Genomic DNA, 18,748 nt, shown 5'->3' on the forward strand with positions numbered 1-18,748 from the left:
GTCACTGAAATTCCTGGTGATTCTGGAGCTTCTGAGGGTTCTGAGAAGTTTTTGGCTGAGTTTCATGACAGTTCCCACACAATTTCTACCTGCTATGAAGATTTCATGTGTAACTCATCAGGCCCTCAGTGCAAAGGGAGGGAGAAAACAGTAAAAGCCTCATGCTGCTTTGTTCTGGTGGATGTGCCCTCTTTCATTTACCTTCCTGCCTACCCTTTGAACCTCTCCTGCCTCTACAGAGCCACCCCTGACCTGCACAAAGACTGTGTGAACTCAAGGCAGTCCCTGAGCTTCAGAACATTTCCCTCTATCCCTATGATCACGCAGAAATGTGTTTATAAGCAGATGTAAAGTGCACACAGTGCTGGAAAAACTGCACATGCCATTACTGGGAGGGAAACACAGTCGAGGAACACAGTAACTTATCGTTCAACGGGTCAAATTCAGTACTGTAATTTCATACAAGACAAAGTACCTGTAGCAAGGCTTCACCAGGGTATTTTCCAAACAGAAAAATGCTACGAGCAGATAAAGGTAATTTATAACAGAATCAGACAAAATGTGCCACAGCTGAGGTTCAGGGCTCTGGGTTTCTTTTCCTTCTTTTAATCCATATCTGTCTTAGGGCTATATTTCCTATGAAAATTAAGTTACAGGAATCGACTTTGATAAACAAATAGGTAAGTTCTTAAATCAACTACTCAGACTTGGAGAGACTTGTAAGTTGCAAGGGCTGTGAGCTTTGAGCCACCTGAAGAGGTCCTGAGTCCGCAGGAGGACAATGGACAGCAATGGTTACACCTGCCAGGAGCCAGGTGTAACCACTTTAACCCACGTTATTTTTATACACTTTTCTCTATGTTGGCTCTTCAGAAACTGAGCTCGAGAAGCTAGGAAACTTCTTGCCTACACTGGATGCGGCACCTTGGTTGTCTGCCGGGGAGTTACAGCTCGCAGCTGGTAAGCAAATACCAAACAGATGGTTTAGCAAAAGCAAAGAGAAACCCACAGTGTATTTCCCTGACGTCAAGGAGATACCCTTCTGGAGACGCAGGCCTCAGACTGCCTGAAACAGCAAAATGGGCCCTTTCCAACCCATTGTCAGCCATCAGTGCCCAGCGATTAGTTACTGAGCTCTTGATCCTGGCCAGAAAGTTCAGGTTCGAGCACTCGGGACTGTTCTCAGGAAGCAGAGCTAGGTACGGATTCCCTGGGGAGTTTAAACAAGGGCCTCCCAGATGCTAACAAGTGACTCAGCCCAGGAAACTCCGCTGGCCAAGGCTTCGTGGAAGGAGCCATCAGTGGGGAACAGCTTGGGAATGTCCATTTCTGCAGTCTCGTAGGAGAGCATTGCTTAATACACACACGCCCGGCTGGACTTGAATCAGGAGAAGACGGACTGTGTATCTCCCCGTATCACAGGGAGCTCTTAATTGTGTACAATTTGATTTTTTTCCTCATATAAGGTACCGCTCTTTGAGATAACTGACAATTCGGACCTCACCTTGCATAGTCATGAAACCACGGAACAACAACAACCTGTCAAGCACTGCCACACTTAGTGGGGCTTTGCTAAACGAACTGCCAGAGCAGTCATTTAACACACCAGCCATTTCTACCTAGGACTCTCGTGGTGCACACACCCTGAGTCAGTTGTTCACGTGCCCCTCCTGCACAGCTCTCCTCTTGCTGAGAAGTATTTTCTAGTGCCAGAATTATTCACTGATCTGCTTGCCATCAGAACACAAAGAGAATTTCCTGAGCAGTGGTTTCCAGCATGAAAAGATTTCTCATCTTAGCCCAAGATATTCCCAGTTCTGAGTCACTGATCCAAACCCAGAGTTTTCATCAACTGTGCTGGCAGAAGTGCAGTTTTCCAACGAGATGGCGAGGAGCAAGCCACGCCAGGCATCAAGCACATGTTCTCGTTCTCATACCCCTTTCTCCACGTTAACCGACAGGAGCAAAAGTTCACCTTGCTGGGAGCTGTGATGGAAGTTTAATTTAAAAGGATTACCTGGACGAGAAGCTGCAGGTAGAGCACACATATTCAGGACTCTCTGAAGAACCTCTAGTCATTGCGGATATGATTTTGGAACAGAACTGTCCTGACACTTGAGTAAAACAGAGCAAATAAAAAAGACTGTGGCCATGGAAATGAAACTGCTGCCTTCCAGGACTCACAGAAAGGAGATCTAGATGCCAAAGAGACTACTAGTTCTTACCTCTTTATGAGAACTAAGTGAATTTCTGCAGCCTTTGTCTTTCTATCACAGCAGATAAGCTACAAGCAACCAGGAGTCTCAGAAGCAGAAAAGTTTTATGTTTTGGTCACAGTTTCAAAGAGAGTTACAAGTTTTAAAACAGTGTAAAGATAAAAACGTACAGTTCATTTTGTCATGTGTCTTGTCCTAGGAGTGTAACTGATTTAAAAATAAAACCTGGAAGTCAAGTGTTCTGTTTGGTCCAGTGGGAGGTGGCGATAAGCTGTACACACTCATAATAACACCTGGGCTCTTGATTCAGAAAATAAGCTTTGTGTGCTGTCCAGCTAAAAATCTGGCAACAGGAGTGATTCAAACTGGAAGCAAATAACTCCACCTGACAAGAATTAACTCTAAACGTGTTTTTAAGACTTTAAATAACGCTCTCAAATGCAATACTGTAATCACGATTAACGTTTGTTAAAAGGTAGGATTTCTGCTGTGGACACAAACTCTGCGCTTAGGGAAGCCAAACATATCTGAATTCTGCACATCTTGATTTTATAAAGACTCTACCAAGGGCTGTCACACAAATACTGAAAACAATCAGAAAAAAATCAGTACTCCGAAGCTGTGAAAGCACCAAGTCCAACTAAGACAATAAGCTTGGATACTGCAAGGTGCTCTCTGTATATACCATCACTGAAGGTACGTGAAAGATCATTAAGGTCGATTTTTCACCCAGGAGCTTGTTCCTACTGAACACTAAGTCAATGCCTTACTGGGTGCTGCAGCTCTGGAGTCGAAGGTACCATTTAGTGGAGGACTTGTTAGTGTTAGGTCAGAGGTTGGACTTGATGATCTTGAGGTCTCTTCCAACCTAGACAATTCTGTGATTCTGTGATTTCTGTCTTTATGCAGTTAGGGCTCTGTTAGCATCCATTCCATAATTAAATACTGCTACAGATCATAAGAGCCCATCATTCACTTCTGGGAACTGTTCGGAATACTCTGAGCCAAATTTGCCTCAATGAATGCAAATCCATCACTAAAGAAAAAAGCATTACTATCTGGCACTATTAAGATATTACTAAATTTGGGCTTTTTCCTGAAAAAGGAGAACTGTTTCAGAGCTGCATTTCCGCTGCCAGCTCTCCTGCACTGCACACTGCTTGTCCGTGGATACACTCATGTTCCTGCACGCCCTGCTGCTGGCAAGTGCCCGTTCCCTGCTCTTAATAAGAGACACTGCTGTCACTTCCTGCACCGAGGCAATTCCCACTTTATAATCACATCTTCCTCCCACACTTCCCAGTTATCCTTCTCTATCCGATGTCCGCACCAATTTCAGAAGCAGTGGGTCTTTTACAGAGGCTTTCCAAACCCAACAATCTTCCTCTATTTCTTGCCTACAGCTCCCTGCCTGTCAGGCACGCAGCACATTTTAAATAAATGTATGCTATTACTGGTCACATCTGTCTGCAACCAGTTTAGGTTTTGGAGACATTTTTTGCAGTATGTTCTATTTTCACTGTAATTATCTCCAGTGTATGTTGTCCTTCCAAACACTAGTTTAAAAATAACAAAGTATTAGTTAGGCCTGGGACATATGAGGCTGCAAGCAGTTCAGTGACGGCATTAATATGATTCATGAAGTTCCAGCAACCATACAGAAAGACAACAAGCGGATCAAGACGATGCACACAAAAGTCAAGAGTGTCTTTTGGTCCATGCCAGACATATTTGAGTGACTTGCTGTCTGTGCTCATACATCTGTCCCCAACACCGCGTTTATTCTCAATTTTATGCGGAGGACAGCGAGGTTCGTCGGGACCCCAAGGAGATAAAAAGCAGAGTGATGGAGAGCTTGCTTCCTCAGCGCCTTGGAGAGCCAGCAACAGAGCAGACATCTCCAAATGAAACAAAACCCCACTTGATGCGACAAGGCATTACCTCTCTCCGCAGGAACGCTTTTTGCATTCTTGTCCTGGTCCTCCTGACCACTGTTTGCAGCCGGCTGAGCCAAACAGCTGCTGCCCCGAAGAGGCTACGGAGCAGCTGGTACTTGCTGGCTGCTCCCCTTTGGCTTGCACTCACTCCACCCGAGGTGCCTCGTTGCCTGGCTCCTTCTCTTCCTTCGTCTCAGCCTGCTCTCCTGGATGCCAGCCCTCTAAAGCAACTGCCCAGCCCTCCTTTCTTCACCCTTAGAAGGTGAGACAGGAATAAAACTTCCAGGCATTGCACTGAGAAATAAAGGAAACTTCAGAAGCTTTGCTGGAAATATTATAAGGCACTGAGAGAGACGTTTTCTAAGGAATTGCTGGCCCTTATCTAGAAGCATAAACCCCTCTACTTTGAACTTCCTGTTACTGAAACTTGGAGTTGTTTTCTTAAGCACTTATTTTGCTAATCCCAGGATTCAAGTAGGGCCATTTGCACTGTGTAAACCAACACACATTTTCAGACTTGATTTTAGATTATTCAATTTCTTTCTGGAGATTTTTAGACTAAGCAAGAACAGCCTTAAGATGCTATCACAAGCACCATTTCCTAGATGAGCATCTAGACAACCTCCTTCTCCACCTCTCAGTCCCTCTGACAGTCAGCTCTCCCCTTCTCCCTGCCTACCAGAAATATTTCGCACCAGGGGGTGACAGCTGAAGAAAGGCCAAAAAGCAAGCTTATTTCACGTTTTCAGAGGGATACGTGGGCTTTGGGAGAAGAAATGTTCACGGAGAGAATCCACAGCTCAGCTAGAAAAGAGGGAAGCAAAGTGTGCAGCAGGGCAGGATTCATTTTCACTGGTGACACTCAGATGAAAACAGGAGGTTTTCATAAAAGATTTTCAAATCTGAAAGTCAATTGCAGCCATAATTTGACAGAGGTCAGCTTGCTAAGCTCCAGGGCACGATGAGGTACAATCACACACACTGCTTGCTTTCTCAGATTTTTTTTTTTTCCCCAAAGAGACAAGGTCTGGCTTCACAAAGAAGACAGGCTAAGGGGTGACCTCTGCTTTGAAAATGACAAGCAGCTTATTACGGATACCATGCCCTTAGCCTTGGCTCTTTCAGCACATATTATTCTCTGCATCTGCATACTGTATAGGATGAGATCTTAAATTCCTAGGTCAAAGTAATTTTTTCTCTCAACAGCAAAGGTCAGGCACCCCAGGAAAAAGGGGAATTTGTAAAAATCTTTTGAAAAGCTGCATTTTAACTTGCAGCAGTTGCAAATCCACAAGACTCAAACTTACAAATTAGATATTTTGTCTTTAGGAGCAGCAGTACTCTGTGGGTCTCGTTTTATCTGAGTCAAATTAAATGTAAGTCTGCCTTTTATCTGAATGTGAGACCAAGTGATACATCCTTATCCACAGAAATACACAAGGAGAAGAAAACTGCATGGTCAATAAAAACACCACCCTTTGTCAAATGTAACAAAATAGGAGAAAAGCTTATGTTTGGATTGAATTTACGGCTATGAAATATCATACGAAGCCAACTTATCACGAGGCAGTTTTGCCTGCAGGACGCATACGGCATCAAGCCTGCAATGAATTGCAACTCTCTGAATAAATGCCAACTATTGCCACAACCGTGTAGCACAGCAAACTACTGCCACACAACCATTTCAGCAAGGCAACGTCTTTAGCAGCAGCACTTTGGTCCTTCCCAGCAGCTTACCTGACGACAGAACAGAGCTAACTGGGATGAGGAACGAGGTTAGATGACATCTCAAACAACCATCCTGGTTATGCTCTTACTGTGCACACCGTTCTGCCACTGCGAGACCCCGGGGACGTCGCAGCTACTATCTGAGCTTTGGTCGCCTTTCTGCAAAGCAGGCACAGTGCAGAACTTCTATTTCGAGATCATGTTGCACCACACACATCTCTGCCCCAGTGGAAACCTATGGTCTCCTCTCAAAAAAAAAAACCAACTTTTTTTTTCAGCATGTTGTAATCCTTTGCTGCCTGAAAGCAATAGATCATCCCCAACACAATTAACACATCACAAGCTTATTACCCACAAAAGCAAAACACGAATCAGATATTTTTATTCCTAGCACACTGAGTGTTCACACAAAGATACTGACAAAGAAAGAACAAAAGCTGTGATTTAAATTTGGTGTAATTACTTCAGTGAAAACTTGTTGCAGAACTTGAGAAATCCTTCAATGTTTGTTCCAGATGGTGGTTTTTAGGACCAGAAATTCACATCCTCAAATAAAATATTTATCTGAAGCTCTGTGGTTTATGTGTCACGGCACTGAAACACACTGGCAAAGAGAACTTCCGGTTTTGGTGAAGTTGGTAATGGCTTTGCCAATGATTTCCATAGGGCCAGCGTTGCCCTTGCTCTAACACATAATAACCAGAATCAAATTATAATATGCATTTTTTACTGCAACATGCTGTAAGACATTGTATGTGCATTGTTTAAATGTAGTTGGCAACCTTTGATACCAGGAGACATCTGCGCTTCGAAATAAATAGAGAAAGGGAATGTTAGTGGCCTTCCTTAATGTAAGTAATTACAGTTACCCTAAAAAATGTCCTTGTCCTTAATAAGCCTACACAGATGCCAGCAAAGCGTCTCTGATGAGGGACAGTGAAATCCACTGCTTACCCATGGGAGGCCGAGGGGACTCTGACCCTAACCACACGAGCAGCGTGGGGATGTGGGGCAGCATTTGCAGGTCAAAGTAAATTGGAAGGGATGTTTTCTTCAGCTATTTACTCAACTGCCTTTCAAATTGTTAGCTATGCGTGTTTTTAAAAGCAGCTAAGATTGGCCAGAAAACACACAATTGTCTTCAGAAAAGTTCTGTTCCTATCTGCTGCTCTCTTTTCCTACCTTCTGTGCCCTATCAGCAACGTTCACCCTCTCAGAGCACGATACCAGCCAAACTTCCCACCACTTCCACAGCAATCTTCGTGCAGTTGGCTGTAGCTCACTTGGAACCAGCAGCAGCAGCAAACATCCTATGTATATAAGTTACCAAAGCAACTCTAGAAACAATCTCAAGGCCTGAATACTCCGTGGCCAAACAGATGTGAGCTCTGAGAAAGACCAGCCTCTGTGCCAGGCAGTGCCAGGCCCGCGGGGGAAGCGCCGTGGTAGCCAGGTGCTCCCTCACGTTACGGCAACGACTCTGAATTTCATGGCCATGCTCCACTGGGATTTTAGAACAGCTCGAGCAGGTTTGGTGTCACAGGTGTCAAAGGGCAGAAATCAAAGGTGTTGGCAGAGCAACAGACTCTGAATTCTGCCTCTGAGACCTGGGAGAAATGGAAGGAGGGGTCAGCACCAACTGCAGGCTCCGACACGGTTCAGTGAGGTGACAAACCTCACCGGCCTCCGCTCCATCTGGGGACAGCGAGGGAAAGCTACTTAAAACATGACAAATCAGGACCACGGTTCTTCACCCCACCAAGAGCAGTGCTTTCAGACATTTCTACAGACCACTGTACCAGAATGAGGCCTCCATGCCCATGCCATTCTCCTCTGGCTAGAGCTAGCAGCAGAGCTCAGTTTGTGGCACTCTTTTTCAAACCTTCACGGCAACTTGCTTTCAATACTCACTGCACGGACCTCTCAGCTCTAAACAGACTCTCAAAATCCACCCAAAATAGCACAATTTAGATCCATGCTGCAAACAAATGGCTTCTGAGCACTGGAGTGTCTGGGGACAGCAGAGGGCCGCAGGTGTGCATGTGTATTTTGGTACATTTCCACGTGTCACGTTCTGCAATGCTAAAGGAAAGCTGAACAAGGGCTTCCTAAAAGGTAAGTAATGTGAAAAAAAAAGATGAAATTAATGAGTTAATATCTGAAGAAATAAACGGTGACAAGCCCTGGCTACAAGGGATGTTAGCTGCTGAGGCCTGGCAGAGCTGGGAGACAGCACTGACTTCATTCAAAGACTTCATTGTTTGCTGTCAGCTACATATTTCTTGTTAAAAAATGACATTCGAATCCCCTGGCAATTGCAGAAAAACAATTTTTGTAGTCTCTCAGAGTGAAAGTCCTGCCTCATATATGGGCTTAGTGGATCCAAGGACTACTTTATTCTCCTCTGTCCTCTTCAACAAAAAAAGAAAAAGAGAAAAAGAAGAAAACAAAAGAAAACTCCAACAGTGATAGGCACACACGCAAGCCTTCCAATGCAAGGAAAGAAAACAAAATTGATGAGACCATGAGAAATTCAGTCTTTGCGGTACCACTGCTAACATCCTATTTATTTTTGGAGTGTCTGCATAGCACAGGGCCAGATAGGAGAATAAAACCCATCATCTATCTCCAGGCACTGCCTTCTACCTTGGGCAAGCGAGCAAGCAACACAAGTGACTCTTAATGCTAAGGAGGAAATCGGTCCCCTCTCTCGGCTCCCAGTCACCAGTGGGAAGGAACTGTGGTCCTGAGAAAAAGTCAGCGGTGCTGTGAAGGAGAAAGGGCCCGATGGCACCCCTCAGGCTGTGCAGGACTCCCTTCTCCTGTCTCACAGAAAAATCCAATTCCCATTGAAAAGTGCCTGAGGGCAGAACTTGTCACTAGATCAGGTTTGCCCTATTAAAATAACCAATGAGGTGGTGCATGGAACTGCCTTCGATTTGAGGACATTTCATTCATAAAACAGAAATACCCACAGCTTTGCTGCCATATAAACTTCAGAGCTGCTTTTTTTAAAAGTCCCCAAACCTCTCCTCGTAATAGAGCAGAGCCAAGCAATAGGAATTCGGTGGCACAAGACTCACTCTGATTTCCAAGGACAGCTCTGCGAGTCCAAATGAAAGCTGCCAACTTCTGGGTCATTAATCCAACAGGACACACAACATGAACAGAACCTGTGCACCAGTGCTTGCATTCAGGTGGACTGCAGCAAGGACAGAAAGTGAAGAAGTACACAAACACTACCCTGCTTTTTGCTCTGAGTTTCCAGAAAAAAGGCTTTTATGATCAATTCTCCACCCCCTTCTACTCATCCTCAGGGTACGCAGAGCCTGGTGCTGGCTATGTTTGTGTTGTTAGCTGAAAGAACAGCAGAACGTGCCAAATAGTTAATAACAAAATTTCAGTCTTGTGACACAAGCCAGTAATCCCAACACTGGAAACTAATCTCATATTTCTCTTGAACCTTTACAGAATCCTCATCCTACCAGAAGTACTATTTTTGTTTTGCCTGAATCTCCTCTAAATACATATATTTCACACGTTAAGGAAGTTACTGCAGGCCAGACCAAACGGGGACGTGTTACCCAAACTTACATATGTACATACATTGATTTACGTGGGGCAGAGAGACACGAGAGTCCTGAGGCAGGAAAAAGTAGTAATTGGATACAGTGGTTTTCTTTTAAATAATCTTTTAAGGAAATAGTATGACAAACATATCTAGACAAACAGTAACACGACTCTGTCTGGTAATCACTGTTATCGCTGTCTGGAATCCTAATTCTGATCTCTGAGGTCTGTGTCCTCTCCCTGAAGGTGTGGGGAGATGTCCTCCTCAGCTGGAGCAACTGAGGACATCTCCACTCTCAGCTCTGAAACTCGACCCTCTAAAGCAGGGTGTAAATCAGCTTTGCTGAGACTTCACACGGGCACAAGATTTGGCAGTGCCCAAGCTCTCAGCCTTGCAAAAGCACACACACATGCATGCCACCCGATCTGTGCCCACTGCAAAACAGCAAGGCAGGAGGCCTTATTGAGCTGTGAGCCCAGGTTCAGGCCTGGGCCAAAAATGCAGGAGAGAAGTCTCAGGACCCATCAAGACCTTGCAAAACAAAGGAAACAAACTCTCCCACCCACAAATTGCTGTTTCAACCACTGTCGGCCTTGATGACTTCCCTTGCCAGATCCCAAGCAGCTTCTTGCTCCTGTAGCTATCCTTGCTTCAATGCCACTCTGGCCATCACACATCTGTAATTCCAGTTTTAAAACAACTTTTTCTCACCAACTGTGCTGCAAATGTGAGGCTATGCCAGACAACGCTGGAGCACAAGCTGATGCTGTATTCCAGCACGGACAGAAAAGAGATCATCCATCTCAACTTACAAGTCACAAACCAGCAGAAAAGTCCTGCACAGCCACAATATGGGACACAGAAAACCTCAATTGAGACTATTTTAGGGGAAGATAAAAATAATGTTATGTTGAGCTAGCAGAATTAATTTGTGCCCAGGGTACATTTCTTCCTGTACCCTGAAGCACAAAAGGTTTTTACACCTATTAAACAAATATCTAGTTAACCACTCTGATTATTGGCCTGCTATCATGAGTAAGTGTTTAACTACAAGTCAGGTCCAGTGGGTATTGCATCAACCCAGAACTTTATGCCCTGTTCTCAAAGCAGGCACAGGCTTGTCAGAAGGCCAGTTCTCCTTACACAACTCTGAACACTCCCTTCATTCCCACCAAGCATCTGACCATAAAACTGCTGTGGTAAAGAGCTTGACAGAGCAACACAACCACTTATTTTTTAAAAAATTGGTGCCTCTCGGTTTCATTGGACACTTTCACCCATCCTGATCACTTTAAAAAAAAGAATTGGTTTGGACCATTTGCTGTTTTACACATGTCAAGCCAGGGCTGGGAGGAGGGTGGCTGAGAGGAAGAAATTAGCAAAGCAGATTTGCCAATCTGCCCCGATATGATGAGGTGCACACGCAAAGCTGAATGCCTTTAAGCACAGCTCTGTGCCACATACACCCTGAAAGAGCTTTTAACACATTTACAACACTCACAGAATGGTTCTGTGTCTTTAGAGCTTACTGTGCTTGGCCCTGCACAGATTCCCTCTCCAAACTGTCATTGTGTTCCTTAATCCCTTCCTTGCCTGCACAATCTGTAACAGAAACATCGCACATCTGGAAAAATGAGCAGGGTGGCAGCCCAGGAAGAGCAATGAAACTCCACTCTCCAATTCTTGCAGAGTAGCAGGGATCATATGCTGGCTTTGGAGGATTTTATGACTGTTTCCAGAAAAAAAAAGTTATTCAATCAGAAGGCATAGTGCTCATACCTCATCTATGCTGAGATTAAACAACTCGACGACCTAATGTTTTAACTATACCAGTCAATATTAACTTTTCAGCAACAGTGTCTAACAAACAGTCCCAGTTACCTGATGAAACTGCATCAGTGTTTTATTGCTTTACAGTGTTTTACCTCTCTGTGCAGTTTTTACTACACAAAGAGGAAGACCCCTTCTTTGCAGACTGCCTCTCACCTCCAGATACTCCCTCAAATCCTGCTTCTCTGTGCTTTTCATACAATTTCATGCTGTCTTGCCCGTGCACTGCAACTTTTCCTGCAAAGTTCTCTTTCCATTCCTAACCACGATAGGCATATTTTGAAAAGACCATGATCTGGCCATTTTACTGTGAAGTTCGTGCTGAGGCATCACTTACGAAGAAATGAATTTAGCTTCAACCTTGACGACATCATCTTTTGTATCACAAGGAAAGAGGTACGGTGTCAGAAACAGTCTTACAGATTCATATAAACTTACTCTGCGAAATGACACCACGTAGAATGTGTCTTCCCTTCTGCGAATAGCTTCAAGGAAGTCTTGATAGCTCCTTGGAGAGGCATAATACACTTGCAGCTCGTTCCCTGAGTTCCTGCTGAAATAAAGAAAGGGGGAAGGTAATTATTTTAGACACGAGAAACTTAACTTCAGTGAGACAGTGGCTATAAACACCTGCTTTTCAAAAGAACAGCAGATCTTTATGCACTGAGAGCAGCACGAGGAACATTAAACATAGGTGAAGACAGTGAGAACTACTGCGTACTTTTTGAGAGTTCAAAGTGCTTTAAAAGTCTTGCCCCAGGAAACTGTTTCAGGCTTAATTTTGATCATGCTTTGGAGGCTAGCAAAAAGCCACATACTAGCTCAACAACAACAACAATAAAAAGTCTCAAATCAATCTAAAATGTCTGGAAATTTGCGATGACTTCTGAAAACAGATCATAGCAAATTTTAAAACAAAATGTTATTCTGAAATGAAAAATCAAAACATTTAATCAGTTTTTGATTTATTTACTTGTAAGTGGCAACTTCATCTTCTCTCTCACCTGCCTTCTTTTTTTGCCTTTGGTCAATTCACAGATTTGCTCTTGATTTTCTATTTAGACAGTGGAGCAAAAATAAGATATTCGTAACATTCATATAATTCATACTTTTTCACAATTCTCATCTTACTGATATCAGACACGAGGAAAAGACACTGTCTGAAATATTCTAAGCAGACACACTGGCAAGTCAGGCAATCGTGGTACTTATCCACTGTTTATCTTGGAAAGGTGAGAAATTCCCAGCAGATATTGCTATCATCCCATTCCCACTCAAAAATAACATATTTAATCAGATGGGAAAGCTGTACTTAGACAAACCATTAGCTGGATCTTCAACCAGTTATTTGAATTCTTCCCCACGTTAATAGCATGCTATCTGTTTGCAGTATTTGTGGCACCATCACTGATGAGCCTGCTCCTCCCAAACTGTCTTGTGCTGACCCAGATTTTAAAATACGGTGGCTCATTTAGATTATTTTGGTATGTTTCTATAATATACATAACTACGCAAAGAAAACAAGGCACAAATATATCATCAAGTGATTTTCTTGAGCAGCAGTAATAGCAGGCCACCATTATCTCCTCTCCTACTGCTAATCTTGCCTTGCTGCAATCAGAGGACTGCAGCTGCCAAGCCAGGCTTCCCTTTAACGAGATGAGGGGTGAAAGTCCTGGGGGATTAAGAGTAGGCAGTGCTGTTCCATATATCCTCATTAGCAGCCCTATGCAAGTGAGGGATCAGATCATGTCCTTCACGCACAGGAAACAAAGATCCAAGCTAATCTGAACTCGATTACTCATTCACAAAAACACGTAGGCCCACTAGAACACCCCTGAGATTCGGCATTGAAGTTGCACTGTGATAAAAGGCATCACACCCACGTATTGCTTTGTAAAAACACATCCTGAAAACTGAAATAGGTCCCACAGTTCCGTTTGCTCGCCCACGCTACAGAAGATCCAGCTCGACCTGGAAAACAGCCTTTCATAACTCTAAATCCAGCCACAGGAGAAAGTTGTTCCAAAGCACTTGGAAACCACTGGGCCTTCCCTGAGCTCTGCTGGTTCCATGGAACAGGTCCATCGCCAGCTCCAAACTCCCAGTAACACCAGTAATTACCGGTACTACACCATGTTGACCTGTGTGCAGTTAAGAGCACTCACTATGGACTGCTCCGTGAAGGAAAGGAAGAGATTGAAGATCCAAAACCAGCTACAAAGATACCAAATTTTTTTAGCAATACCTTACCATATTACAAGAAAGCATCATATTAAATATGTATCCAAAAGGTGGTGCTGAATCTGTCCACTTATTATGATATAAATAAGTCTTCATGGTTTTCAGAGTTATAAGGGCTCTCTGTTATGCATCACCAAGCACAAGCATGGTGCAAGACTGTTGTTCGAGCAGTGAGGCTGTGGACACAGTGCTTTATTCACCAAGAACCGCGATTTTAATAGTGCAAAATTCAGAAATAGGAAAAAAGCTGGAGAGTCCTTTAGCACTTGATATCCAGAGCCCCAAATACACATTTGCAGAAAGCCTCATCAAAATAACCCCCGATGAAAGCTAAAAGGACTGAAGTGGGTTGGGGGTGTTTAATGATTTTTAAAGTCATCTTCATTTTGATCTTGCTCTGCTTTGACTTCACTGCAACACTTTACATCACTGCTGATATCATCAGCACCACAAAGATGAATCCAAACCCTATTAATGTCCTCTTATTCATGGATTCACCCGAGATCCACAGGTCAACAATAAGGCTATTTCAGAAGGAAACAGTCACTCAAATTCCAGGCGCAAGACCAATACTAAAAAGAAGTCTTGACAGCATGCTCCGAATAACGGCACTTGCATCATTAACAAAAGCTTTGTGGCTGTCTGCATGCACTTATGTTAAGTATCAGAAAGCTTACAAGTAGCTTAGTTTTTGACTTAGACATTTGCAGAAAAACTCCTAGCTCATTAATAGTTTTCCAAAGGCAGTGCCTCATGGATAGCATCAATGACAAACTTAGATAAACAGCATCTTTCCTGTCTTCCCAGCGATGAAGCACATGGGCCGCAGGAAGGAGCTGAGGTCCTGGCAGAGCAGCCAAATACAAGTCAGCAACACATCTGGGCAGCAACTGCATGACCGTCAGCACCTGGAGCACAGGATGTGCAAGGAGAGACAGGAGGCAGAGGGAGCAGGGTTTGATCAGCCTGGAGAAGAGAAGGTTGAAGGGGCTCCGACTGCAATCCTCAGCTTCCTACCGGGGGCTTACAAGGAGATAGAGGCAGTCAGTCTCTTCTGACAGATGCACAGTGAAAGGGTAAGAGGCAGCAGCCACAAATTACTACAGGAAAAATTCCAGCTGGCTACAAGGGAATAACATTTCACAACGGCAGTGGTGTAGCCCTGGGACAAGTGCCGAGAGAGCTGGTGGCATCTCTCCTTCAGGAGATACTCAAAACTCTGCTGGACATCACCCTGAGCCACTTGAAATTAAACCTTCTTCAAGTAGGAGGTTGGACTGGACATCTCCAGAGATGCCTCACAACTTTAATTATTCTGCAATTCTGTGATATCATGGAGCATCTAATAGCTGATGTCTCAGGGAGAAACTGGAAGCCTGTTCTATGTTCTTAGCAGTTCCAGGACGGTCCCAGCAAGCAGCTGCCCTGACTCACTCACTGGTCCTGTTCACTTAAACATCATTTGTCCAGAAAAAAAACACTCACTTCTTTCTGAGCACAGTAAATTATATCATGCGGAGCTGCATGTCACAGATTGTTTTTAATAATCTCAATACTTTTTTTTTTTTTTTTAGGAGTAATGCAGGCATGTATATAAACTACCTTATGCCATGAGAATAAGCTTGTCGGTCATCCTACATCTGCCTGTAGAACTAAGAAAGCTCTTTTTTTTTTTTTGCCAGCCTCGTTTCCAGAACACTTGCCTACAGATCACTATTTTCTCCCAGACTGTCCTGCTTTCAAAGCTGCTGCAATACAAACAGAAGGTCCACAGCTGTCTTACTTTCAATAGCAACATTTCAGGTATGTTCCTTCAATAAAAAGTCCACTTTGTACTCCATTTTCCTTATCCTTCCTTGCCACTTCGAAACAGAGATCCTTTTAAACACTGTCACAGAGAATTCAGGAGAGAGAATTTTTATTTTCCTTAAGCTTTTCTCTCCAGCTTTTCCTATCCTCCAGGAAGATGGACAGGACAGGTAAGCAGGAGAGGGCAGTCCCAAAACAATCCCCCTTTTATTTCCCCTTAACGATTCAAATCTGTTGATTTGTTTAGGGAGGGACCCTGCTGAGTGAAGTAATGATTTTCTTCAGACTTCTTGGTAGGAAGACCCCAGAAAAGAGCTGTGATATAAGGGTTCCTCTACGTGTAGGTTGAAACATTAGAAGCAGCTAGGGATGGAAATTAGGCCAATAAATGTAGCTAGCCCCTCACTTAAGAAACCTGACAAGGTGAAAATAAGCATTTTTCACCAGCCGTTGGTGAGAAATGATGTTAGTAAGTAAAGAGCAAAAATAAAGCAATTGTTTTGCCTTACCTGAAGCTGGTGTCTGTATAAGGCATGGCCATTAGCTGGGAATCTACTTTCTTACTGAGGGAGCTCTGAAAAAGAGGTAAAAAAAAAAAAAAAAAAAAGATAAATGTAAAACAATAAACATCCTCTTGGTTTTGCACTACAAAAAACATGAAGCACAGATGTAGCAGAGTGAATATTTACGGAGGTACAGGGGTTAATTAGTGCCCCTGGACAATGAATGCACACTTTTTCACTGGTGACAAGTGACTAACTGAAATGGTAACCAGCAATCAAGCTGCAATCAAAGAAAAAAGCAAGTGTTTTAATACAGCCAAATTTAAAGTCACACGCTCAGACACAAATAAGAGATGCAGGTACCATACACAGTAGTTGCATACATTCTTTTAGGTCATATTCACTTTGTCTCTCTGCCAAAATGTACTACCCACAGCACATCTCTTGTGTTTGAGACACGAGAAACACCTGAACTTGCCTTACCTTTGACATCTCACTGATGTCTTTTGGACATCGGTGAGAAGTTTAATATTCAACAATTTTTCTCTAGAAGCGTGTTGTGTTGCCCACAGTGTGAAGTTCCATTCCTTTTAAGGCTGTTCCTATCTCTTAATCAAATGAAAGACTTCAAAAATTCATGCTCTTAATTACGTCCTTGCTATCGATAAGCCATGTAGATGAAAGGCATTTTTAAAAAGGGGAAATATGAACACAAATCTCATAATTCTGTACTCTTACCCAAAATGTATCCTTTTAGCAAGAAATATTTCAACAATCAGCTGTGCCTCTTACCAGTCAGCCTGATCAATGTGCAGTAGGTTGTGTTTCTCCATCAACCGTTTAACCTTACACAACCTTACAGAGAAGTCATATAAAAGGTTTAATTTTAGAGAACAACTAACATGTTTTGAGGACTGCTAAAAAATAATATGAGACCAAGAATGAAAAATTGTATTCCCAACAAGAACTCTGGACACACAATTATCAACCAAAAACAGCAATTTAAAATGGCAAGCGTTTGGTAACCCTAATTACAGGCACTCTTGCTACTCTGGTATATAATAACAAGCACAGACAAGTAACATTGAATATTTTTGTGGTATGTTTATTTTTTTATGTTTATTTTTATGTTTATGTTATGTTTTATATTATCCTGTCACGATACTGACTCACCAGTATAAACCTGCCTACCTGTGTAACCCGTGCTTTCTGCTGTTTGCTATTTGACAGCCTTCTAGACCTTGTTCTTTCCACTTCATGTCTATGAACCCACCCTCGAAGTTCATGGTTTAGCCTAAAAACAAACAACAAACACAACACAGCATGAACAGATGTTTCAAAGAACAGTGGCAAAATTTTTAATTATAGAAAACACTTCAAACACGCTGCAGTTTAGTACTCTTTTGCTTTACCGTATCTTATTTTTAACACCAGAGCAGCAAATTTAATTGAAAGATTAAATTTTAAGGGAATTCATACGTAATAGAACAGAATAGAGTTGTTCAGTTGGAACGAACCCACAAAGATCATCGAGTCCAACTGGCTAAATATCCATAAAGTATATGAATTATGGATGTTTTAACATAAAGCAGATACAGAATTTTCTTTTGCCCAATGAACAGTAATTCTTAAATTACTAGAAGGGCTACTGAAATTTAAAAGAAAAAGATCATCAGTTCAAGACTAAATATTGGCTAAGAAAGCTAAAATACTGCAAATAAATTTGAGAGAAAGAATGGGCAAAGCAGAATGGAGCTAATTTTGGTGATACACTTGTATCTTTGGAAAAAAAAACAGAGCTAAGTTTTTCCCAATAATGAATAAAGCAGATCTGCAACGTCAAGTTTACTTGTCTTGGAAGTTGAAGGGTAGGAGATCATCTTTTGCGTATTTCTGATGGAAGTGCCCTTGATTTCCATTTTGTAAACATTTCCACTTACGAAGTGATTTCTGTTTTAAGTCATTAAAAACCTCCAGGCAACCAGAAAGTTGTTATTCAGTTATTGCTAAGTGACCAGTGAGAATACCTAGTGAAAATCATTAGAAAAAACATCAGAAGATTACGAAGATCAAAGTCAGTCTCATGTCTCCATGGAAGTAGGTGCTGGACAGCACAGACACTGACAGAGGCAGTGGTCCCAGACTGGATGAATGCTATGAGCGGATATAACACCATCCAGAGCCATCTGTCCACTCACCTATCACACAGCTTGCTCCTACTAAATGCTTAAATGCTCAGAAAAAATTGTTTGCTCACCTCTGCGACTCTGTCCGGTTGATCAGGGGCTGACAGGGGGGTGGGGGTGGTGGTGGTGAAATATATAATAGTGGTTCTTCTGATACTATCATCAGGGCTTTGTTGTCAGACACTGAATGATCGTACCTGGGAAAAAGAGAAAAAGACTCCAACCTTTGACCAAACCCAGAAAATTAAGAATGACCAGTGGCAAACCCGCCAAGGTTACAGCTGCTGCTACGAGACCTTCAAAACAGGTGAATAATTTCTATCAAAAAATCAGTGGTTCTAGGCAAGTCCTCCAAAGGGCCTGGTGGCACTCAACACGGGGCAGACAGATGAGCATTAGTGGCTGCAAAATTTCTTCCCAAATAGGGCAGATATTGAAAGGAAATGCAGCCCATAGAATATTTCTCATAAGATGTAAACTGAGAGATCTCAGCAGACAACTTTCTCTTTCATTCCAGAGCTGTGAAGGATTTGCTATCGAAATACTGAATTTATTAGCCACTAAAACCATGTGGATACAAAGACCATGAGCTACACAACAACAGAGCAGCCAGAAACCATGTTACAACCAAGTGGCGAGGACTGCTTTCCCAAACATCTCCAATAGTCTCTAGCAGCTTGCTCAGCTACGAGAAAAAGTGAGAAAGAGCGTGCATTTCAATACA

General features: G+C 42.8%; 1 protein-coding gene across 1 annotated transcript in view; it reads right to left on the bottom strand.

Annotated features, from left to right (window-relative positions):
- Positions 1–18,748, bottom strand: part of ATF6 (activating transcription factor 6) — a 73,814-nt gene that overhangs the window by 31,525 nt on the left and 23,541 nt on the right. Inside the window, exons 11-14 of the mRNA XM_084291606.1 lie at positions 18,096–18,221; positions 17,030–17,132; positions 15,845–15,909; positions 11,721–11,835 (exon numbers count right to left, since the gene is read on the bottom strand). Coding sequence (XP_084147732.1) covers positions 11,721–11,835; positions 15,845–15,909; positions 17,030–17,132; positions 18,096–18,221 — 409 coding nt within the window. The remainder of the gene's footprint in view (positions 1–11,720; positions 11,836–15,844; positions 15,910–17,029; positions 17,133–18,095; positions 18,222–18,748) is intronic.

Source organism: Netta rufina, assembly GCF_964035555.1.
Source record: "Netta rufina genome assembly, chromosome: 8".
Classification (NCBI taxonomy): Eukaryota; Metazoa; Chordata; class Aves; order Anseriformes; family Anatidae; genus Netta; species Netta rufina.